The sequence below is a fragment of the Anguilla anguilla genome, chromosome 16 (assembly GCF_013347855.1).
Source record: "Anguilla anguilla isolate fAngAng1 chromosome 16, fAngAng1.pri, whole genome shotgun sequence".
Taxonomy (NCBI): domain Eukaryota; kingdom Metazoa; phylum Chordata; class Actinopteri; order Anguilliformes; family Anguillidae; genus Anguilla; species Anguilla anguilla.
Window position 1 is genome coordinate 33705606 of NC_049216.1, and position 25000 is coordinate 33730605.

A 25000-nucleotide genomic window follows, 5' to 3' on the forward strand; every position below is an offset into this window, starting at 1 on the left:
TTATAGGGTTGCAGGCAGGTCAACGCTGGCACAGTACAGATTTAATACCACACCATGGGGCCCATGATAACAGGGCCTAATCCGATACCAGACCGTGGAGCCCATCAGGACAGTGTCCAATCAGATACCAGATCATGGGGCCCATGCATGCACTGGAACAGAGCCTTAACAGGATGAGCCACCCAACAGGCCTCCTAGAGTTCTCGTTCACTGTAAGTCACACCTGGATAAAAGCCTCTCTAAATGAATATAATGGAATTAAGTGGTTAGGAAAAGGGAACTGAGTGTAGAAATGGATTTTTGGGGGGAATAAATGCAAGCTGTAAGTTTCTCTCGATACGAGCGTCTGCAAAGCGCCTGAATGTGAGACAAATGTGCGGTAAGGGGGGGGGGGGGGCGGGTTTGGGGGGTCGTACCCAGTTCTTCGGGGTCCAGGTCCTCCACGGCGTGGATGCTGGTCAGGTGGACGATGCGTCCCTGGATGCGCGTCCGCCGCTCGCCCGTCGTCTTGTCCACGCGCTCGATCATCTGCTGCTGCCGGTCGATCCAGTACAGGTGCTCCCCCAGCACCGTCAGCCCCATGGGCTGCAGGATGTTCGAGTCCTGCAGCGTGATCCGATTGGCTCCTGAGAGAGAGCGAGAGAGGGGGCGGGCCTTGTTAGCACAGGTCATGTCCTCATAGGTCAGGTGTGCTTAACGTCATTCCTTGGCAGGGCCCAGTGGTGTTTATCCTGGCTTGATTTTCTAAAACAGTGCACACCCACACCAGTCCTGCATCAGACCCAATAAAACACTCTCACCCGGGAACACATGCAGTCTGCAGCTGTGGCTAATGACTAGCAGAAACAAACACAGATCACATAAATGGGTGGGGTCACAAATTCACTGAGAACAGAAGCTGGTATGATCTCTGCAGACAGATCAAGCAGCTCAGATCTTCACACGAGGATCTGCATTGCAGGACCCCAGGAGGAGCACATGTACACAATGGTACTTGAGACTCGTAAGACCGTATGCTTGTCACCACGTGCAGTGAGTCAGAAACGGTAGTTGAAATGATTGTTGTGGTCTGTTTTTGATCAGTAGCAGGGATCAGTAGCAATTAAAGGAGGTGGGACGAACGGGCTTCCTGTGTTTCCTGGGTTTGGGCTGCACCGTGGGCTGTGGTCATAACGACTGCACTGTGGTCTTAAGAGCTGAACCACGGCACAAGGGCTTGCAACCTAAAGGTCACAGGTTCGATTCCAGGGTTAGACACTGCCGTTGTAGCCCTGAGCAAGATACTTAACCTGCAATGGCTTCAGTATATATCCAGCTGTAAAAATGGATGCAATACGGAAATGCTACGTAAAAGCTGTGTTAGTCGCTCTGCATAAGAGCCTCAGCTAAATGCCTGTAATGTAATAGGGGATGAACCAGTGCTCGTAAGGGCTGAATCATGGATGCTGTCTCAGTCCTCTTTCTTGATGCATTCGAATAAATTCTTCGGTTGGTGTTTTTGTAGAGGGTCTGTTGATCACACTCTTTTCACCCATTCATAAAGACCTTCAGCTGAAAGAGTATTGTCTCAGAGGCTGAGATCCCATGCGCACAGTGCACAGTGTTCAGAACCCGTCTTGTTGCCAGAGCGACTGGTTCGCACATGTTCCCCAGTTCTACCCGCTACTGTACTGCACCGCAACATAATCAGGAGGAAGAGAGCTAATTTCACCCCCCCGCCCTCCACCCCCCCACCCAAGATAACAAAAGATTACCCATCGCCCTTCCCTCCCCACCAGATCCTGAGAGGCTTTGATCAGGTAATAGGGCAGGGGGGCGGGGGGGGTAGGGGTGAGCGGTGTGTCCCTGGGCACGTCGCTCGATGACTCTGGGAGCGTGCGGTTGCATCGCGCTCGCGGTCGTGACGCGCACCTCATTAATCACACGGAGGGTGCGGGCTCACATCAAAGAGGACCGCCGTAGCAACCGAGCGGTCGCCAGGGGCGACACCGCCACGTTCAGCCGTTGATTAGAAAAATAAAGACACCCGAAATGAAAGGGAAAAGACAAAAAAACGAAGGGAACTGGGAGAGTTGGAGAGACCCTTCTGAACGGCCTTTCCAGCAGCGCCAAAAATGTTCACCGGGAGGTCACCCCCCCACTGCTCGACTCCCTTACCCCGCAGAACAGGGTGAGGGGGTGGGGCCGTGCTTTTGAGTGGCAGACAGCAGGGCGGGGCTCTGTGTGGAGTGACAGGCGGTTGGGGGTGGAGCAAGGGTGATGGATGAACAGGGGGCCAGCACGCTTTGGCGAGAGAGCGACATCACTCACTGGCAAGTGGGTGACATCACGCTTTGGCAAGTGGGTGACATCACGCTTTGGCAAGCAGGCGACAGTGTGATTTGGCGCCTGGATGAAATCGCACTTTGGCGAGAGGGCGATAGCAGGCTTTAGCGAGAGAGTGACATCAGGCTTCAGTGCTCTCTAATCTCTCTCTCTTTCAGGCAGAAGAGCCCGGTGCCATTCTTTCAGCTCGGCTGTGGATCTCTATTCAGCCTCCTCTCCTCCTCAACCCTGATCCCTTCATTTTTCTGTCCTGTCTGTAGCTCCTTTCTCTCACTCACTTCTCTGACAAATTCCTCTCCTCTCCTCTCTTGTCTCTCATCTCATTCACTCTTCTGTCCTCCACCCCTAATGGGTCCTCACCCCATTCTCTTCCTCCCTCTCCAGCACTCTCTACCCCTTTTTTCCCCCCTCTCTCTCTCTCCCTCTCTCTCTCCATAAAATGTCACAACTCCATACTTCATCCTCCACCCGTCTCTCATTTGACTGTTTATTCTGGAAACCGGACTGATCTCCCTGGAAATGGCGGACGTGCGCATTAGTGTGTGGTAATGCAAGCAGGCCCATGTCAGATCAGAAGCAGTAAGCCCACATCGAGAGGGAGCTCAAGCCCAAATCAGCAACAAAGCCACCCCCCCCACCCCCCCCCCCCCCCCCCCCCCAAAAACAAAACAAAAAACAAACTAAAGAAACAGACAAACGCATCCAGAAGGTTCTGGAACACTCTGGACACTGGGCAAGGGTCCATTGGACTTGGATGAGTGTTGCTTTTCAAAACTTCAGAGTAGGGGAAACGCAACCAGGGGAAAAAAAACTCCAAACTTTTTAATCAGGATCTAAACCAACAAACAAGCAGTGAAATTAACAAACGTGAGGACAGTAACGTCAGGGCGGGGGGGTGGGTGGGGGCTAGTGGGGGGGTCTCTGGAGAGCCTCCTGGGGGTGGGATGACTCCAGAAGGGAGGGTGCAGATCAAAGCAGCGTAATGGAGAACGGGGCTCGAAATCTCCCAGCGGGCGGGGAATTACTGTGTGGTAATTACCGCCACTTTCGCCGCCAAGGTCTGAGGGCGGTGACCGGCTGGCTGGGCGTGGGGGGGGGGGGGGGGGGAGTGACTGGCTCGGCGTGGAGGGGGTGGGAGGGGGTGGATGATAGAGGAGATAATGCAGCAACTGGCTCCTCAGCAGAAGGGAGCGTCAGTGTTGAGTGGGCACGTGCCACCCGTGGGTGCGGGACAAGGGCTGCCGTCACTAACGTTGGGCGCTACGACTACCGAGGAACATCCGACGAACCCGCGTCAGGGACTATGACTTCTGGGATGTCCCGTGGCGTAGCCTGTAGAGCACTCTCAACACGCTCGCTGTGAGAGGCGACATCGGCGGTTTGAATCTGGCCATCGCACGTCTTTCACTCGCTCCTGCTCTCCAGCTTCTCTACACTGTCCAGTCCAATGAAGCGGAAAAAGCCTTGAAAATATATTGACCGGCAACTTCCGTTCGCAGGTTCGTCCGGAGTCTCCCATCCTTAAAAATCTGGGGGGGAAACGCTGACCAACAGACCGAAAAAAAAACAAAAAACTGGTGCTCTCTGATACAGAGTCCAAGACCAAAAAAATGTACCCTACCACGATAAAAGAGTGACCCTTGAAGAGACCCCGCCTTAGGCCACTCTGTACATAATAAACACAGTTTAACAGAGCAGGTCGGAAGGGTGGCAGGTGGAGCTGTTGCCGTAGCGACAGGGCCATGGGGGGCAGCAGGGGGGCGGAGCTCACCGGAGAGGTCGCTGCCCTCGATGCGCTTCAGGTCGGCGTCCACCCAGAACAGCTTGCCCAGCTTGTTGTCCAGCGCCAGGGCGACGGGCCGGATCAGGCCGGTGGTGAAGAGCGACTCGCGCTCCGTCCCGTCCAGGGACGCCCCCTCGATTTTGGCCGAGCGCTCCTGCACCGTGGTGAAGTACATGTACCTGTGGGACAGGAAACAGAGAAAAGGGGGTTTTAGGGAAAAATATCTAAAATGTGCACACACCCAGAATGATCTCACAGGTCCGACAGGGTCCCCCTTGTGACCCTATTCATTTATAAACTTACACACACACACAATACATACAAAAACACACACACACACAGAATACATACAAACAATCAATCATACACACATACCTAAATACATACATACATATTTCATTTACATGGCCCTATTCGCTTTCAATCAAAAGTAACTCCTAAATTTCCTAAAAAAAAAAAAATCTAATTTGCTGGTTGATTTTGCTTCTCCCTTGCTCACTCTGTGCGAGAAGTCTCCCGCCCCCTAGCCCCGCCCTGGCCCCGCCCCTGCCTCTCCAGGCAGGCTATATATAGAGCCGAGCAGAGGAATGGCAGAGGCGTTGACAGCAGGCACCCGATTACAGAGGAGACGGCCAAACCCCCCACCCCTGTCACCCCCCCGCCCCGACCGCACTCCCCACCGCGAGCGAGAACGGCAGAGAGTAGTCACAGATGCCCGTCTGCTCCACAGATGCAGGGGGAAAGGGAACCGCTGGTGTTCCGGAGTGTTCCGGAGTGTTCAGCAGTGTTCCGGAGTGTTCCGCAGTGTTCAGCAGTGTTCCGCAGTGTTCGGCAGTGTTCCAGAGCCGGGGCAGAGCCAGGGAGTGGCTCCTGCCCCTATCAAGAAAAATAAACTCTGCCAAAAACGGAACCTCCACCCCCTCCACCCCCCCCCCCCCCACCCCTCCAACCGCCAAATCGCCAACCGCCACATCGCTTAACACCCCAACACCCGCCAATTACCATCCGGGAGCACCGCCAATCTCCAGATCTGCCCGAACTAAAAATAAAACTCCTCTGTATATAAATATGTATCTTAGAGAGTGTGTGTGTGTCTGTGTGCGTGTGTGTGTGTGTTTACAGAGAGAGAGGGAGATTTATTGATGTACACACAGTAGCAGACATGGAGGAATTGTACGTGGAGTAAAAGTCCCTGCAGCTTGTGTGACTCAGAAGCTGCACACGACGAGCGGCCTGTGCTGTCACTTCCAGCTCCGCGAGTTTAGCCAAAGCTCTCCACGGAGCGGCTCGTCTCGTCACATCGGCCTCGCGACATGAACACAAGTAAAAGAGCTCGGAAATACTTTGGATATCAGTAAAGATAGTAAAACACTCCTCGCGTTAGCATAACCACAACGGCACAACTATAAGACTGTTCTGAATACGGGCAAAAATAGACGTTTTCCATTTAAAATTCTCTGCAGGAATTTCACTGTCAACTACACGGCTCCCAAATACATCCCCTTCCTCACCCTCACGCCCACCCACACTCCCACCACCTTCCTCACCCCCTTCCTCATCCTCACGCCCACCCCCACTCCCACCACCTTCCTCACCCCCTTCCTCATCCTCACGCCCACCCCCACTCCCACCACCTTCCTCACCCCCTTCCTCATCCTCACGCTCCAACCCCCACTCCCACCACCTTCCTCACCCCCATCCTCATCCTCACGCCCACCCCCACTCCCACCACCTTCCTCACCCCCTTCCTCATCCTCACGCCCACCCCCACTCCCACCCCCTTCCTCACGCCCTTCCTCATCCTCATCCTCACCCTCTCTCGGCGTTGACCACGATGGCGCGCGGCTTGTCGTGGTCGTCCCGCAGCACCACGCCCACGGAGTGCGAGTCCAGGCGGTGCAGGTTGATGGTGTTGGTCGCCTCGCAGGTCCAGAACACCGTGCGGCTGTAGGGGTCCAGGCTCAGGTCGTGCGGCTGCCTGTCGGGGCTCTGCTGGTGGCCCGGGGCGGTGGAGACCACCACGGAGGACTGCGCAGGGAGAGAGAGGGAGGAGTTATACCGCGTATGCGCAGACAGTATGCGCAGACGGTATAGTGGCCAGGGGCAGTGGAGACCACCACGGAGGACTGCGCAGAGAGAGAGGGAGGAGTTATACCGTGTATGCGCAGACAGTATGCGCAGACTGTATGGTGGCCGAGGACGGCGGACACCACCACGGAGGACTGTGCAGAGAGAGGGGAGTTATGCTGCGTATGCGCAGATGGTCTGTCCAGACTGGATGCACAGAAGATATGCGCAGACTGTATGCGCAGATGGTATGCGCAGATGGAATTTGCAAGACTGTATGCGCAGTTGGTATGCACAGACGGAATGCAGACACTGTGCACAGACGATATGCGCAGATGGTATGCGCAAACCGTATGCGCAGACACCTTTTCACTTCTAGGGGCTAGTTAAATCAAGCTGACATCCGGAACAGCAGTGGAAACTCCCTAAGAAATGCAACACAACCAGCGTTTGTGATGCTTCAGGTTATTCGCCAAATATCAAAGCAGCATCGTAATAATGTCACACCGTGAGAATGTTACTCAGGTTGAGGTTGACTTTTAATGGCTTTATTTACGACGCATCACATTAAAATTACAATATGCAAGTGTTTGCAATCGCGATTTTGGCACGCCCCACGGAGCCCTCGGGCGGCAGTACTTCCAGGACCGGGACTCCAGTGGGGAGGTGAGGGAGGGTTTTAGGTGGGTCCAACACGTAAAAACAAAAAAGAAAATGCCCCCCCCCCCCCGTTAACACAGTGCGTGTATTGCACAAACTTCAATAGCAACAGAGCACAGCCAGGTGTTTTGACATGCATTAAAAAAAAAAAAAAACATCATTAAACACTGTCATTATTTTACATTTGAATTAAGTTCACAGAAATGCATTGGCTCATTAAGTGGGTTCTTGGGCTCACAGATTTTGGGACCCCCTGCGTCAGGAAAGCCCCCCCCCCTGTTTTTTAAGACCACGCACCTGCGAGCCGTCGTCCCGCGCCCTCCGGATGTTCTGCTTCCCGTCCACCCAGTACACCAGCCGCTCCACGGGGTCGTAGGTCACAGCCCGCACGTTCCGCTGCACGTGGATGGGCAGGATGATGTCCGGGCTCTGCTCCCCCAGCACCATGCGGCTAATCGAGCCCTTCTGACTGAACAGGAGGAAACTGGAGGGAGCTGGGGGGGGAGGGGGGGGGGGGAGAGGGGGACAGAGAGGGGGACAGAGGGAGAGAGGGGGGGAGAGGGAGAGGGGGAGGGAGAGAGCAAGAGAGGGGGGAAGAGAGAGGGAGGGGGAGAGGGGGGGAGAGGGGGGGCAGAGAGGGGGAGGGAGGGAGGGAGGGGGGAGAGGGGGAGGGGGGAGAGGGAGAGGGGGAGAGAGGGAGGGAGGGAGAGAGCAAGAGAGGGGGGAAGAGAGAGAGAGGGGGAGAGGGGGGCAGAGAGAGAGGGAGAGGGGCAAAGAGAGAGAGAGAGAGAGGAAAGGGGGAGGGAGAGGAAGAGAGGGGCAAAGAGAGGGGGGGAGGGAGAGGGGGAGAGAGGCGAGGGGGGAGGGAGAGAGGGAGAGAGAAAGGGAACAGAGAGGAAGAGGAATGGGTAGATAGAAGATGGACAGAGGGACAAAGAGAGAGAGGTTAATTACACAACTCCACAGAGAAAAGATGCAGTGAAAACTGGGGGTAAAATAAAAAATATGGCCACTTCCACGTCTACACTTTTCCCCTTGAAGATCTTCAGCTCATCACATGGCCAGATCCCCACGCGCACACCCCACCTGTTTCTCTGCAGCGCCTGCATACCTACTCTAGCGGGGGGGCTGCGTTTGATGCTGTGACCCTCCCGCTCGTATAACTCAGCTGGGCCTCGTTTCGGGCCCGGAGAGAGAGAGAGAGAGGGAGAGAGGGATGAGGGAACGGAGGGGAAAGTCTGACGCAGGGAGGACAGCGCCCTTCATCTCCTGCCAGAACTCGAGAAAAATACACCTGAGAATGCTCCGGAAAAAAAGTGCCCCCTGAAGGCCAAACCCCCGCCATCCCGCTCGTTACGCACGTTAGCGGCAGGCCGCGCACTTCAATGAGAGAAAAAAAAAGAAGGAGAGAAAAAAAAAAAAAGAAGAAAGTTTGTTCTTTTCTTCCTCCATGTGTTTCGATGCCTTCTGTAGCCCCCGGCAGTCAGCCAGAGACCTGGGTCCGATAAACACAGCACACCTTCGCCAGGCTGCTTATAAAACGCTGTGACTCACCCCTCTCTCCCTCCCTCTCTCTCCCTCCCTCTCTCTCTCACTCTCTCTCTCTCCCTCCCTCTCCCTCTCTCTCTCTCTCTCCCTCCTTCTCCCTCTGTCAATCTCTCTTTCTCCATCCCTCTCTCCCTCCCTCACTCTCTCTCTCTCCCTCTCCCTCTCTCTCTCTCCCTCTCTCTCTCTCACTCTCCCTCCTTCTCCCTCTCCCTCTCTCTCTCTCTCTTTCAAACACACAAAACATCCATCACCTCCTGCACAAAGGGAGGAGGCGGGAGAGAAGTTCTTTTCAGTTTTTTTTTCCTCTAAGCAGTGGGGAGTTCACAGCCAGGGGCTCAGGTGACAACCGTCTCTCTCTTCTCTCTCTTCTCTCTCTCCCTCTCTCCCTCGCTCTCTCGCTCTCTCTCCTTTTCCTGGTCCTCTGTGTGGGTGTGCGGTCAGGAAAAGCCACACCCCCCCCCCCCACCCCCCTGCAGTTTTTCACCTGGAGCTTTGGACCAATCGGGGCCCAGCACCAGAAACCTTACCCTCCGCTACTGCAAAGCCACTAAGTCATGGCAGATTAAAGGAGGGGGAAAAAAAGAAAAAGAAAAAGAAAAAAAAAAAGGGCTAGATTTTCTGGTAGGCCTGGCAGGCCCAACCCTAACCGTGAGTGAGTGAGTGAGTGAGTGAGTGAGTGATTAATGATTCCATGTTTACAATCTCAGGTGCTTTTTGGCCAAAGATCAGGCACACGATCGGGCACCCAGAGAGGTCCCTGGTGCTGGGAGTAAACACAGGAAAACAGCGCCATGGAAACGGCTCCACACAAACACTCCGCCAAAAACTGGAAACGTGTAAAATGGGGGGGGGGGGGGCACCCACACCCACAGCTTCTTCCTTAATCTCATCCTAAACTGATTGAACAAAGTGGTTTATTGCACACCTATCTGATCTCACCTGAGTTCCATAGTATGAATTAGTAACTGATTTTAATGTGCCAAGCAGCACTCCCTGCTGTTCCCCGAGAGCCAGGATTAGATCATCTGCAAAAAATCTCTTTCTGTTTCGATACACACTCACAGACCAATAAATACACCCCCACAGGAGCTCAGAACCTGAGCCCTGCCCGGCCAAGCCCCACCCAAAACCACATAAGCCCCGTCCCATTCTGACCCACCCCGCCCCGTGACCCTACTCCTCTAAGGCCCCAGCCCATTTCGAATCCTGACCCCCACCACCCCATGACCCTACCCATCTAAGCCCTGCCCCCATTCTGACCCACTCCACCCCATGACCCTACCCATGTAAGCCCTGCCCCCATTCTGACCCCCACCACCCCATGACCCTACCCCTCTAAGCCCTGCCCCATTCCCAAGACCCACCCCATTCTGACCCATGACCCGCCCTACCCCTAGCCCCACCCCGCCCCACTAAGTCCCGCCCCTCCCCTCTAAGCCCCGCCCCTCCCCCGGGCACTCACAGCTGCAGTTCCTGCCGTTGGCGTCCAGCGTGTAGTGGGAGGCGCAGCGGCAGCGCGGGCCGTCGGGCGAGGCCAGGCACAGGTGCGAGCACTGCCCGTTGCCCTGGGAGCACTCGTTCCAGCCCTCCTGGCGCGAGGAGTGGAACACCAGGATGTCCATCACGTAGTCCAGGTGGCCCTGGATCACCGTGCGGTTCTGGCCCGTGCGCTTGTCCGCGCGCTCGATGCTGCGCAGGTTCCAGTCCGTCCAGTAGATGTAGTCGCGGTACTGCGTCAGCCCGAACGGGTGGGGGAGGTCGTCCGCTATGGTCTCCCTCTGCAATCCTGAAATGGGGAGGGGAGGGGGGCAGGGGGGTGAGTAGACTCATGTTACCACTACTGTCGTCATTGCTGCGTGACAGGCCGGAGTTCAACAATTATTCAAAATATTTCGCTCTCTTACACTGTAATTAGCACTCCTACACAACTTGGAGAATTTTCAATAAAACACACTGTGATCCAAAATTTATATCCAGCGAGAAAAGACTGGCGTTTTAAATGCTGATCAAAATATGAACATGCAGAAATTATACTGGTGTTCACAGGGTGAAAGTATTTCAAAGTAATTATCGCTCCAGTGAGAGACAAATTACCCAACTCAACAGAGATTTCAGGAAGGAAAGATTTTACTGATCAGCAAATACACGGTATGGGGTCTGAGCCAAAATGGCAGCTGTAGGAACAGGAGGGGCGAGTTAGGGTCAGGATAAGAGTCTGAGCCAAAATGGCGGCTATGAGAACGGGAGGGGCGGGTAAGGGTCAGGATAAGAGTCTGAGCCAAAATGGCGGCTATAAGAACGAGAGCGGCGGGTCAGGGTCAGGATAAGAGTCTGAGCCAAAATGGCGGCAGTAGGATCAGGAGCCGTGGGGCTCACCCAGCATGTTGGAGGACTCGATCATGCAGGTGTCCAGGTCGGTCCAGTAGAGCCGCTGGTCGATGTAGTCGATGGTGAGGCCGTTGGCGCGGCCCACCTTCTCCACCAGGGTCACCATGTTGCTGCCGTCCATGTGGGCGCGCGCGATCCGCGGCTTCCCCCCCCACTCCGTCCAGTACATGTAGCTGCAGGACAGGCGGTCAGCATCAGTATGGGACACGGGTATAGGGCAGAGGGTACACCTACAGGGGTCTTGGTACAGCTACAGGATGTAGGGTATCGCTGAAGGGTACAGCTACATGGGTACAGGGTAGAGCTATAGGGTACATGGTACAGTTACAGGGTACAGCTACAGGATATAGCTACAGCGTACAGCTACAGGATGTAGCTACAGGGTACAGCTACATGGGTACAGGGTAGAGGGCACAGCTACAAGGTACACGGTACAGCTAAAGGGTACATGAATGGGCTGCATTTATATAGGGTATCTACAGCTACAGGGTACAGGGCATAGCTAGAGGGTACCAGGAATAGCTAGAGGGTGCAGGACATGTAGAATTTAGAGGGCATGGGGGCAGCACAGGACAGACTCAAATTTAAATGTAAAGCCACAGGAGTTTCACTCTTTAGACACTAATGACAGTGCAGGAGTATAATTTCTACCTTCCTACAAAAAAACAAACAGAATTCCCAGAAGCTCCCGGGCTCGTCCCGTAGAGCGAGGGAAACGGCCCCTCCAGGCGCAAATTTGCCCCCCGCGCCGCCGCCGCCGCCCCGCCCGCCCCGCCCGCCCCCGCCCCCCCCCCCCCCCCCCCCCCCCCGCGAGGATGGCAGGCGGAGCCTCCGGGACGTGACCTCAGCGGCGAAGCCACACGCTACCGCCGCCGCCACCGCCCGCCAGGCACGCGCGTGCCTGAGCACGCCGCTCCGCACGGCCAATCAGCTCCGAGGAAAGCTCCTCACCGCGGCGTGCTGACGGATCTCTAAAAATATACACTCAACTCGGCTGGTCGCCATGGAGCCCGGTTCAGTGCTAACACCACCTCAACGCTCCTCAGGCACTACTTCCTGGTTTTACAAGCACATCAAAACTTCTGCCGGTCCACTTCGCCCCGAAGGGTCAGACCTGGATCAAAGGCTTTATTTTAAGTTATTTACATGAATGTATTTGATCCAGGTCGGATGCAAACAGGGCTTCTAGATCTCCAAATTGTTCCTACAGTGTTCTGCTGATTCTTAGATCCTAATGTTCAAATGAGGTGACTTGTGTTGGGCTACACTCTGAAGCATTCTCTCCTGCTATTGGCTATCAAATAGTGAAAAAGCTCTTCTGTGCTTATGCCTCCATCTCTGGCTGATGGAATATCAGGAACCTGGGAATCGAACCCGTAACCTCTGAGTTACAGTTCCATTAAAAAAATCACACAGTCCTGGCATTCTTCAGTGAGGCGGGGGCTCGTACCCCTTGGCAGGGTCCAGGGCGAGAGAGCGGGGGTTGTCCAGGTCCTTGCACACCAGAACCTGGCGGTACTGCCCGTCCAGGCGCGCCACCTCGATCCGGTTGGTTCCGGTGTCGGCCCAGTACACGTTCCGCCCCATCCAGTCCACCGCCATGCCCTCTGGGTAATCCAGCCCGAACTCGATCACATGCTCCACCGAGCTGCCATTCATGAAGGCACGGCTTATCGTCTGTGCAGGAGGAGGAGGAGGAGTGGAGAGGTGAGGAGAGGAGAGGAGGGGGAGGAGAGGGGAGGAGGAGGAGGAGGAGGGGAGAGGCGAGGAGGGGAGGGAAGGGGAGGAGAGAGGAGAGGGAAGGAGAGGGGAGGGGGAGGAGAGAAAAGGAGAGGAAGAAGAGGAGAGGAGGGGAGAGGGGAGGGGAGGTGAGGGGAGGGGGAGGAGAGGAGGGAAGGGGAGGAGAGAGGAGAGGAGGGGAGGGGAGAGAGGAGAGGACGGGAGGGGGAGGAGAGGGGAGGGTATGAGAGGAGGGGAGGGGAGGGGGAGGAGAGAAAAGGAGAGGAAGAAGAGGAGAGGAGGGGAAAGGAAAAGGGAGGAGAGGAGAGAAGAGTTCATGGTGAGACACAGGAACCAGCCTTGCTCTAAATCTCAACAACAGAGGTTCCAGTCCAGGGGGAGCACATTTGAGGATTTCTGGCCCATTTCAGCACTTAGATGCTTTATGTGAGCGGCTGACTGAAGCTCAAACACATTGTTTTCCAGGTCTAAACTGCCTACTGATCGAAAGGAAACCGTAAAACCAGATGAATCTCTAATCTACAGCTCAGGGCCTGACAATCCCCCAGGCAGATAAAATGCACAGTACGCCATCTTAGACCTTCCGTCCTCACAGTGCAGCCAGAACAACTCGCTTCTTCACAAGAAATAATGTTCTGCGCAGACACAGAATCTTAAGACTCTCGTACACCAGCAATCTAGCAGCAATGGAAACAGCTGTGAGAAACACGCAATGCATGCATGTGTAATCACAATTCTTTTCCTCCCACAATTTCATTCATGTTTTCATTAGAACTTGGATTTGGCAAACCCAACTTCCCAATACTTCCCCGAAACCCTTCCAGCAAGCCTAGTTTATGATATTATCCCACATTATCAGTGGGTGAGACACTTCTATGTGCACATACTTACGCCAGGAATGCCTGACTAATCTAACGCTCGCCCATGACTGTGCCTTTTGTTTGCATTTTTTTCGTATTTGCTTCTTTCCGCAGCCCAATAAATACTTTAGATTCTCGAGTCTTAATGGTTTTTCCGAAAAAAGGCCATGACACAGTCACGTCATTAAATCAACCAATCAGCTGTTATCCCACAGGGGGAGAACTGGTGTCAGACACGACTGCATACATAACAGCAAAGATGTTAATATTTCCTGACTTTTCTAGACAAATCGGGAAAGTGTTGATTTTTCAGAAAAATAAAATAAAATGAAATCGATTATTCAAATCAGGAACAACTACATCCCTGAAACAACAAGAGACATGGGGATATGAGAAAACCAGGGAAAATTTACTTCTTGGTGTGCAGACTGAATGGGGATTGCCAAATCCTGCCTTCCCAGAATCCCCTTCAATGCCATACTCAACTCAGCTGGTCGCCATGGAGCCCATTTCAGCGCTAAAACCACCTGAATGCTTCCTGGTTTCACAACCACACCAAATTTCTGTTGATTCAACTTCACCCCATAGTGTCAGACCTGGATGCCAAATGCTTTATTTGAAATCAAATAAGAAAACCAGAAAAGGACAAATCATCGCACGCATGCGTTCACGGCGTGCTCTGATTGGCCGTTTCCCTGGCACTACTGACTGGCTGTTTCCCCGGCACTACTGACTGGCTGTTTCCCCGGCGTCGCTCTGATTGGCTGTTTCCCTGGCACTACTGACTGGCTGTTTCCCCGGTACTACTGACTGGCTGTTTCCCCAGCACTACTGACTGGCTGTTTCCCCGGCACTACAGACTGGCTGTTTCCCCCGCACTACTGACTGGCTGTTTCCCTGGCACTACTGACTGGCTGTTTCCCCGGCACTACTGACTGGCTGTTTCCCCAACGACGCTCTGATTGGCTGTTTCCCCGGCACTACTGACTGGCTGTTTCCCCAACGACGCTCTGATTGGCTGTTTCCCCGGCACTACTGACTGGCTGTTTCCCCGGCGACGCTCTGACTGGCCGTTTCCCTGGCACTACTGACTGGCTATTTCCCTGGCACTGCTGACTGGACGTGTCCCCGGCGACGCTCTGACTGGCCGTTTCCCCGGCGACGCTCTGACTGGCCGTTTCCCCGGCGACGCTCTGACCGGCCGTTTCCCCGGCGACGCCCTGCCGCTCGCACCTTGGTGCTGACGTCGGTCCAGTAGATGCGGTTCTCCAGCACGTCGAAGTCGAGGGCGGAGGCCTCCTTGACGCCGGCGAGCGGGATGGCCACGTGGTTGCCGTGGGTGCCCAGCGAGATGCGGCGGATGTCGGCGCGGTTGGTGAAGAGCAGGAAGGCCTCGGGCACCACGCAGCGCCGCAGGTCGCTCAGCAGCTCCAGGCCCATGGGGCAGGCGCACCGCGGGCCCTGCGGACGCTGGAAGCACAGGTGGCTGCAGCCGCCGTTGTCCTCCGCGCAGCCGTTCGTACCTGGGGGGGGGGGGGGGGAAGGGGGTTTAACAGGCGGTTCCTCCTTCATACCCAGCTAAGAAACGATTCGTACCCGCGGTCAGAGGCGATTTTACAGCTGTTCCCTCCTTCCTAAACAACTAAGAAACGGTCGTACCCACGGCTATTGGTTATTGGGGGGAGGGAGGGAGGGAGAGGGGGGAGTACAGGAGGGGGCGGGTTTTAACAGCAGGCTTCCTCCTTCCTAACCAGCTACGAAATGATTCGTACCCATAGTGCCCATCCACACACTGCGCTGAAGAACAGAGGTGGCAGGGCTTCCTGTATGAACACTATCACACAAACGAGAAGTGCCTCAGAGCAGCAATGATTACTGTGTACCCTGCAGACCTGGCTCAGGTAAGACCTGGCTCAGGTAAGTGCAATGTTTAAATAGTCGGATCCTATCGACACCTGTGATGGGTTGCCGACCTGCCCCAGGGTGTATTCCTGCCTCTCTCCCAATGCATGTTGGGACAGGGCTCCAGCACCACCTGCGACCCTGACCAGGAATAAGTGGGTATAACCTAGCAGATAATGGATGGAACCCATGTACACTTGGGCAATCCCAGCAGATTACTGACAATTTTAAAAGAAAAGATCTATTTACACATTTTCCAGAAAAAAAAATTATTATTCTTCACGATGGAATTTGTACGTTTCGGTTGAAAACGTTTGGCTGAAAATGCTGAGGGATTTGCAAGGGGTGTACCGGCATCTTTCCACGATAAAAAGCATTAAACCGTTTCAAATAAGAGTCTGACCCAGGCCTGGACAGGGTACACAGAGGCAGGCTTACTGAGGCATGCTGGGACTTGCGGTTTTTTTCTCTCCCCACCGTTTTACTGGTTGAAATTTTCCATCTTTTTCCAGTCGCTTGCAAACCTTTGAAGCGATTCCTGAACGCTTGTATAAGACTCAATGAACGGAACCAGACTTTCCTCAAATCCCCATTTACGCACTTTCAAACCACCCCGTTATCCACGAGAATGAACAAACTCTTTCTGCTTTTAAAATCAGAAGAAAAAAAACATTCACAATACGAACACGAAAAAAGAGTCTGCTTTGAAAATCCCTTACTAGGGTCGACGGTAGTTTAAGTCGTAAGACCTTGTTGACAAAAATGAAGATCTTACATTTACCACCCAATCGTAATGGATTCCAAGCATAACACTTAATGAAATAATACGTGTTTTTATAGTGCCAGGAATCCCGATTTTAACCCTTCCACTTTCAAGTTTCCACTTTTGAAAGAAAGAAAATAAAAAGTGCACACATGGGTTTCAAATTTTAAACATCCCACTGGAGTGACGCTGAGGATGAACCCCCCCCCCCCACGTTGGGATTTTTGTTCGGGCAGGAGAAGGGGCAGCCCTTACCGAGCGCGGCGGTGACCCGGGTGGCCTTGAGGCCCATGAGGTCGGGCAGCTGGTCGATGATGATCTCGCGGGTGGCCGTGGTCTTGTGCACGCGCTCGATGCTCCGCCTCTGCCAGTCCGTCCAGTAGATGTAGTCCCCCAGCAGCGTGAAGCCGAAGATGTGCGGCAGCTTGTCCTCCAGCAGCACCCTCCTGTCCGTGCCGTCCACGTTTATCACCTGGGGGAGAGGGGGCAACAGGGGGCGCCACCGAGTCAGACAGGGGGGACAGGGATCTGAGCAGTCAGCCGAAGGGATTGTGACCCCCCCCCCCCCGACACGCATACACAGGACTGCTGGGTGAAATTCTGCGGCCCAGGACAAAATTATTTACCACAAGTTCACACACCATTGGGCCCCCCCCTCCCCTCCCCTCCACCCTCCAGGGCCCGGGACGACATACCATGTCCCCGCCCCCCCTCCCCGGCCCTCCATGGTGGCCCTGCACATACGCACATACACCCACACAAGCACACACACACACACACACACACACAAAACTGCAAACATGGACAAAACTGTTTTGGTCAACGTTTAGTGATTGAAAATCGGGAGGTCACGCTCCCAGTGGCCCCTGTCACATACTCGAGTGAAACCGGGACTGGAGGGAAACGGCATTACATTAAATCAGCAGCCATTTTGGCTCTCATCAACCCACTGCTGTGAGAGCCGTGTCAGAAACATTAGGTCTGTCTCCTTTTAGTGTGAACTCAAACAATGCTGATTACACCAAGCCAAAAAAAAAAAAAAAAGGACTTGAACTATCACCACCGTTAGACGGGATGTTTTCAAATATTTGTTGGCTCAAAAGCAGGCAATCCAATTCTGCACCATGTTCAAGGACGGCATAATAAAGGTCAATGCAGAGCAGGGCAAAAGCACGTTCCCGTCTTATGAAACGGATGAAGGGGGGGTGGGGGGGGGGGGGGGTGTCAGGTGGCGTTTCTTGGGTCCCAGGTTCGTTTCTGAAAGGGCGGTGATTATTTCTACCGAATCTCCGAGCCTCTCGAATTCCGAACAGCGAAAACATGTGTCTGGAGCGGACGTGTTTCCCACCGCGCCGGTGCCAGCTGCAGGACAACATTTCATTTTACGGGAGGAAAAAAAATTTAAAATAAGCAAATGTGGGGTGGGGGGGGGGGCACAGGCCTGCAACATCAGGGGAGCCCAAGTCAACAACTCTCTCTCTCTCTCTGTATCTCTCACACTCTCTCTCCCCTCCCTCTCCCCCTCTCTCTCTGTATCTCTCTCTTGGACACACTCTCTCTCACCCTCCCTCCCTCTCTCACTTGCTCTTTCTCTCTGTATCTCTCTCTGACACACACTCTCTCTCCACCCCTCCCTCTCTCTCACTCTCTCTCTCTCTCTCTCTCTCCTTTTCCCTCTCTAACCTTTACTCTCCTTCTTTCTCCAGTTACAGGAACTTCTTTAAAACACTTCTTTTTAAAAAAAAATTTTTTTTGGTGTTCATGAATACAGACGAGGTCATCACTGCTACTCCCCCGCAGTGGAGAAATAAAGTGTCAGGGAACCCCAGAGCAAACCACAGCAGCCGGTGACTGATATGAGATCAGGGACTTTTCAGGAGTTGCAGTTTTAACTTGGGAGAATTAAAATGATTCATGTCCATCTGCTTCCATAAGAACCTCCTTCCCCCCTCCCCTCCCCTAAACCAAAAAAACACACATTAATAAATCTTTAAGAGCACAGGGACACTGATTCTCTAATTGACATCAGCGGCTGGTGGGCGGAGGACGGTCTTCGGGGGAGAGCGGGGGTTCCTCCGGCAGGCCTGTGAGTGACAGGCGGATTAATGCGGGGTATTGTTCCCGCTGAAGGAGCTCTTAAAACAAGCACTTCCTGCGCACGCATCGAGACCTCGCTCCCCGTTCTGAGCACTTCCTGTGTGGAGTGCGGGGGGGGGGGGGGGGGGGGGAGGGCCTGCCAGGGCCTGCTCTCCAGCGGTGGTGGCGATCTGATTTATTTCGGTAATACAGTTCCCCCCGCTTCCTACAGCTGGCGGGGCAGCTCACTTCCTTCCATTAGAGCAGGGAGGGGGGGGGGGGGGAGAAAAGGAAAAACAACCTAAACTTTAAAAACTCAGCTGGCGTGCTGTCGCACGACTCCAACGCTCTTTCGCTTAGCGACACGCTGCGGCGCGCGGGGCGAAGGACGAGGCAAATCTACAGGGTGTCAAACCCCCCCCCCCACACCCCACCAAAAAAAAAAACAACAACCCAGGCCGGCGGCTTCCCTCCCGCTGCCGTGGAGTGAGCTAGCGGTGGCGGCTAACAGATCGAGACGCGGGAGAAGCGTGCAGCTGTACGAGCGGGACAGGGCGCTATACGGGCGAGATTAAACGCTCCAGCCGCTGACTCCGATTACCTGTCAGGTGCCGGAGAGTCGCGGGGGGAGTTGACCCGAGGACCCCCCCCCCCCCCGCCCCAATGGCGCGAGCGTGCAACGTTTCCACGGCAGCAACGCACATCATGGGGGCGTTTGTACGAGACAAAGCCTGGCTAAGCCGATCAACCTGATTGGTGGAACCAAACCTGAATAGCTTCCCGAGCTACTGCTTCGGCACTGCCCTAACATTATATAATCATACACTCTACATTACCAAAAGTGTCTGGACACTTCTTGGTCTGGGGCTGTTTTTCATGGTTTGGGCTAGGCCCCTTAGTTCCAACGAAGGCAAATCTTAATGCAGTGATATTCTAGATGAGGCTGTCTGTGCTGCCAACTTTGCTGCAACAGTTTGGGGAAGGTCCTTTCCTGTTTCATCAGTATGACAATGCCCCAGGGCACACAGCGAGATCCATATAGAAATGGTTTTGTTGAGAACGGTGTGGAAGAACTTGACTGGCCTGCACAGAGCCCTGACCTCAACCAACACATCCAACACATTTGGGATCAATTTGAAAGGCAACTGGGAGCCAGGCCTAATCGCCCAATCAGTGCAGCAAATGCTCCAACATCTAGAAGAAAACCTTCCCTGAAGAGTGGAGGTTGTTATATTAGCAAAGGGTGGACCAACTCCATACTAATGGCCATAATTTTGCATGAGATGTGTCCACGTACTTGTGGCCATGTAGTGTGTATTACATTACACACACAAACACACTCGTACACACACACGCATAACTGACATTTCTGAATCCACAGTTCTGCCCGCAATAGAGGCTGCAGATGGTGCTGCTGAATGTGTGTTAAGGGCTTGAGCTGCACCTCAGGATGATCTGATGGGACTACGGGCTACTTTAGGAGCCCCCCTTACACCCCCTGCCCCCCCTGCCCCCTACCTCACCCCCCCCACCATCAGCAGGAGAAACGATCATGGTTGGGGAAGAGGGGGTGCTAGCGGAACCTCCACCCCCCCTCCCCCTACCCCACCAATCCTGAAAGTCCATGTGAGCGTTCCCGGTCTGGGAATTGCCACGTCGGTCCGGGAGGTTTCGGCTTTCACGCGGCGTTCCCGAAATCCTGCTGGCACCGGCCGAGGAACCCCGCTGAGACCGGGGGGGGGGGCATGGGGGGGGGTTTAAACCGAAACGCAGCGCATGCCTGAGTGTGTTTTCACCGCTCTGGCCCCCCAACCCCTGCGCGCGCGTTTCCGCACACGGGGGCGGAGTCACCCCCCCCCATCCCCCTCTCGGTGCTGGAATGTAAACACGCTCCACACCGGCCTTAATTACCTCCGTATCGCTCCTCCAATTTGGGGGGGGGGGGGGGCAGCGGATCGCTGGACACGCAGGGATTCTTTTCCTTTTTTTTTTTTTTTTTTTAAACAGAACTTCCTGCAAAGAGTTTCCATCTCTTTTCCAGATTTGTAGTATTTGTGTATCGTGGGCTGAATATGACACACTACATTACCCAACAGGCCTGACTCTAACCCCGGCAGTAGCACACGCAGTAAATCCACCCGCGAGGAGAAAGGTTTGCGCAGTCTGAGGTTTGTGGCGTTCGCGTTTTTACGAGGCGCGGGGGTTTGTGGCGGTTCTGTAGCGTGTTTTGAGGCGTGGGGCGTGGGCACGCACGCGATCACAACTTTCACCGGACGGCGCAGTCGCCGCGCTTCCATTTCCTGCGGCGCCTCGGGCTTCGCTGGTACAGGAAGTGAGGTGGCGGCCAAAAATGGGGGGCGCAATAAGACTCCATCGCTGCGGTGCTTTTAAAGGCATTACACGTGTACAACAGGATTTGGGGTTGGGGGGGGGGGGGGGGGTAGTTTTAGCCACACCGGTATGGGAGCGTGGGCGGGTCAGGGAGTCCCTGACCGTTCTGCGGCTGGGGGAAGATTTTGGCATTTGTTTGCGCTCACTCCCTCACACGCTCCCGCCCCCCCCCCGCCCCCTCCCCCCCCCCCCAAGCTCTAATCCAGGTAGGACTAATGCTCTCAGTGTGGAGCCCTGTTCTGCGAGCGCCCCGACATTTCCACAAACTTAACTCCCCTCACACAGCGCAACAGAGGATTAGAGCCGTGCAGCTGGCCAGCTCCCCGGCCCCGGCCGCGCTAACTCTCTCTGCCCCAGCTGCGGAAGGGAGGAGGGGTCTGAGCTGGGGGGTGGGCGGGGTCTGAAGAGCAGAGGGGCGGGGCCAGGGGAGAAGAGAGAAAAGGCCAGCAGGGGGAGGGGCGGTGTCAGTGGTTGGGGATAAGAGGCGAGGGGCAGGGCCAGGTTAGGAGGGGGTGGAGTCAGGAAGGGATGCTTGTTTTCATTGGTGGAGGAGGAAGGGGGAGTGGCTGGATGAATGCATGTTTACCAGAACCAGAGGCTCGTTCTGTGTTCTCCAGAACACGCCGGCTGCTGAGACCAGTTTTCCGTGTTCAAACGCAGCAGGCTCCCCCGAGATCATAAGAACACACACGTTTGCAGGGAGACAAAAATAAAACAAAACAAAACAAAACAAACAAACAAAAAAAAAAGTGGCTGAAGGAATCAACCGTGCCCCCACCCCACGACACACCCGCGTTCCCAAAGAAGAAGCAAACTGCAAATTTTGGGCAGCAGCACTCCGCATGAATGGCAAAACATTTGTTACCTGCTCAAGACAGAAAATAAGCACGGAAAAAAAAATAAAATAAATAAAAAATGGGTCACAAAGACGTCCGGCAGGTTTCTGAATCTCGCCCTAGAGGACGCTCGTCCATGATTCACATCGCAAGTCCGATATTTTCCGCTATTTTCTATTCCATTGAGTCCGAGCCGAAACGGGGGGGGGGACGGGGGGGGGGGGGGGGGACTGCACTTTGATGGCTTTTATATCAGCAGGAGTCCTTTTCTCCCCCATCTACAAAAACTCCATTCATTTTCAGAGAGACAATTAGACATGGCCAGCTCTTCTGAAAGATGGGAGTAACGTTTCTCTCCGCGGTCTTTCTGAGAGAGAAATACGCTGTTTTTTTGTTTTTTTTTTGTTTTGTGTTTTTTTTTCTTTCCCCCCTCTTTTTCTTTTTTTTTGCTGTGAGAACCCTTCAATCCACTGGGGGGAAAACATGACAAAACAAAACAAAAAACATAAAAGTCTCATCTGCAATTCAGACATAAGTCAAGCTTTCCAAAGGCTTCAGTGAGAGCCGATTCCAAACGTCCTCTCTTTAGTTCTAAACGCCACGGTGATGGCATGCAAATTCAAATCGGTAAGACATGCCCCCCCCCCCCACCTCCACCTAAACCCCCCCCCCCCTTCCTTGTTCTCAGACCAGGAGGCAAGTCTAGCCCACGGAAGGAATGTGAAATAATTCGAAACATGGCTGGACTCCGTTGGAAATCCCTACGTTTTAGCCGAAGAGAAAGCAAGTTATTGTCTTGTGCAGTTTTCTTTCTTTTGGCTATAAGACGTGTCGTCCACCCCCCCCTCCCTCCCTCCCCAGGGCAGGAGGATTGTGAAAGACAAGCTTCCCAGAGTTCACAAGTCTACCCCAAAGTCATCTGTTTTTATACCAATTTGATCCGTTTGTCAACGAACCCACTTGAAAGTCCTTTTTTGTTCAAAAAAGGAAGACGACAAACAGGTTTTAGATTCCATTTCACCAGAAGACTGCAAATAAACTGAACGACGTGAGACAAACACACTGAAATTCTCGCGTGTGTTTTTCTTTTTTTTTTCTTTTAAAAAACTTCGCAATTTCCTCATTGTCTGATCCATTTCAATATTATAAATCGTCGGAAGCACCAGGCGCTCCGTTACCGGCAGCAGGAGAATAAAAGCTGTTCGGCTGGTACAGACATCACACAGTTCCCTGTTCCCTCAGCATCTAACCAAAGAAGGAGAAACACTCACGCTAACACAAGCACCAGGGCCTTCTTGGGCCACGGTTGTGTTTTTCCAGCCCTCCCCCACCCCCCGCCCCCCTACACCCCCCCTGCATTCGGGACGGGTATCACCTCAAACCCCAGTGTGTCACATGTACCGCAGAGACCAAGAAAAGGAACAACAAATCACCACCTCCGTACGAAAACCCTCTATACCTGCCAAGTGTCAGCAGCAAACCCCGCCCCCACCCATCCATCCATCCACAGTCCCCGCCCCCTTCAGGGACGATCTCCGGGAGAGCTGGCCGCCCCTCCTGCTCTGGTTTTGGCATTGAAACGCTAACCGGCCTCACATGAGGTTTGGCCCGGGCTTCTGAAAACTGCGGTTCGGCTACAAGCGATTATTTTCCTTTAATCGGGGTGTACGCGTCTCCCCGATTCCAAGAACGACGCTGCTTTAATTTGAACAGAATGTTGGCTGCGTTGCTTCCACCCCCCCCCCACCCCCCCACCCCACCCCACTTTTCTAGCCATTTCTAAAATACACCATCCACGTTCTCTCCCAAACTTACAATGTTCAAGCTTTGAACATTTTGACACTATCCACGCACCACTTCTCCAGACATTTCTAAAATACACCATCCACGTTCTCTCCCAAACTTACAATGTTCAAGTTTCTTCCACTTTGACCCCCCAACCCCCCCCCCCCCCCCAAACAAAAAAAATACCCCTTATGTTTTTCCAAACTTCTAAAATGAACTTGTTCATTAAGCAGGTGATTTGGTTCTGACCCATTTGGGTCAGCAGCCTCATTTTGAGAAGGGGAATTACACCACAGCTTTAGCACCTGTGGTACCGGTACTGGTACCGGAGTCAAGTCTGCAACAGCACATACAGAAATTCACTCTGTAATCTGTCTTTATCCCTGTGAAGCACTGTTCAAAAACAGGCTTTCACTCAGCTCTACACCACAGACACTCACAATGGAATAAAAAAACATTAAAGTAAAAAAAATAATAATAATAAAACAATTGAGAAAAAGGTATTGTCAATTTGAAAAAAAAAAGAAGGAAAAAAAAAAAAAGATGGAAATTACTCCCAGACACATTAAAAGGTGATCAGGCCGAACTCCAGGAAAAACGAGGGATTAAAAAAAAAAAGAAAAAAAAAAAGAAGGAACAGTCGCAGTGCCCGGATCACGCGTTCACGGCCGGTCCCGAGGAGCGTGATTGGGCGCAATTTGAGAGGAAGTTACATGAAAGCGAACGCAGGGGCTGGGCAGGTCAACATCCTGCCATTACCCGAAATCGGCGATATCCTCTAACGCGAGGCTCTCGCCAGACAGCGGAACGCAAACAGCGCGAAGCGAAGAGTGCCTCGGCATTCTGGGCCAGAGGCTGCTAGAGAGAGAGAGAGAGAGAGAGAGGGAGAGAGAGAGGGGGAGAGAGAGAGAGAGAGAGAGAGAGAGAGAGAGAGAGAGGGAGAGAGAGAGAGAGAGAGAGAGAGGGAGAGAAACAGAGAGAGGAAGTGAGAGAGAGAGTGTGAGCAAGAGAGAATTAGAGAGAAAGTGAGAGAGAGAGGAAGTCAGAGAGCGACAGAGAGAGAGAGTGATAGATAGATATTGGGAGAAAGAAGGAAGGAGAGAGAGATGGATAGATAGAGGGACAAAGAGAGAAAGGTAAATTACATCACTCCAGAGAGTAAAGATAATTTTTTTTTTTTTAAATGGGCCCGAAATGAAATATTTACACAGCAGTAGAAGCTTCAACAGCACGGCACGAGTGCGGTCCGGAAAGGTGTAAGGAGAACTTAAACCTCCAGCCGTTTTGGAAGGCTAACGGGCCGTCTCCACCCCCCCCCCCCCCGCCCCCCCGCCAATCCCGGGACTCCACCGACTGCAGGGCCCGGCCTTGCCAGGGCGTAACTGCATCTGCATGTGGGCGCGGGGTTCTTCACACGCAAGGACCCGCACCCCCGCACCCCCGCACCCCCGCTGAGCCTCACGGGCAGGCGCTAAACGGGACCAGCGCGGGGAGGAGGGGGGGGGCGGGGGGGGGGGATGGCGGTACGGCGCAGCCTGAAAACTCTGAGGCAGCGTGGCGGGGGAATTATCGCACATGTGGAACGCATTGCAGACGGACAGACAGACAGACAGCGCGACAGCTGTGGCACTGACTCTCTTCACCGCAACATCATTGTAAAAAAAAAAAAAAAATGGGGGGGAAGAGGGAGGGGGGTAGAACTGTAGCACAGTCATGGCAATAACCCGCAAACACACGGCTGAACAGAAGCCCGACGAACACGCGCCCCCCCCCCTACCCCCCCCCCCCGATCCACCAGCGGCAGCCGCAGGGGGAGAGAGAGAGAGAGAGAGAGAGAGAGAGAGAGAGAGAGAGAGGGAGAAAGCGTGTCCCTCAG

At 53.8% G+C, this 25000-nt stretch overlaps 1 protein-coding gene across 1 annotated transcript in view; it reads right to left on the reverse strand.

Annotated features, from left to right (window-relative positions):
• Nucleotides 1-25000, reverse strand: part of LOC118215596 (low-density lipoprotein receptor-related protein 5-like) — a 27082-nt gene that overhangs the window by 1020 nt on the left and 1062 nt on the right. The window contains exons 2-11 of the mRNA XM_035396493.1: nucleotides 17319-17398; nucleotides 16292-16508; nucleotides 14605-14894; nucleotides 12222-12448; nucleotides 10760-10944; nucleotides 9846-10169; nucleotides 7133-7329; nucleotides 5922-6136; nucleotides 4097-4287; nucleotides 399-626 (exon numbers count right to left, since the gene is read on the reverse strand). Of these exons, the coding sequence (XP_035252384.1) occupies nucleotides 399-626; nucleotides 4097-4287; nucleotides 5922-6136; nucleotides 7133-7329; nucleotides 9846-10169; nucleotides 10760-10944; nucleotides 12222-12448; nucleotides 14605-14894; nucleotides 16292-16508; nucleotides 17319-17398 (2154 nt within the window). The remainder of the gene's footprint in view (nucleotides 1-398; nucleotides 627-4096; nucleotides 4288-5921; nucleotides 6137-7132; nucleotides 7330-9845; nucleotides 10170-10759; nucleotides 10945-12221; nucleotides 12449-14604; nucleotides 14895-16291; nucleotides 16509-17318; nucleotides 17399-25000) is intronic.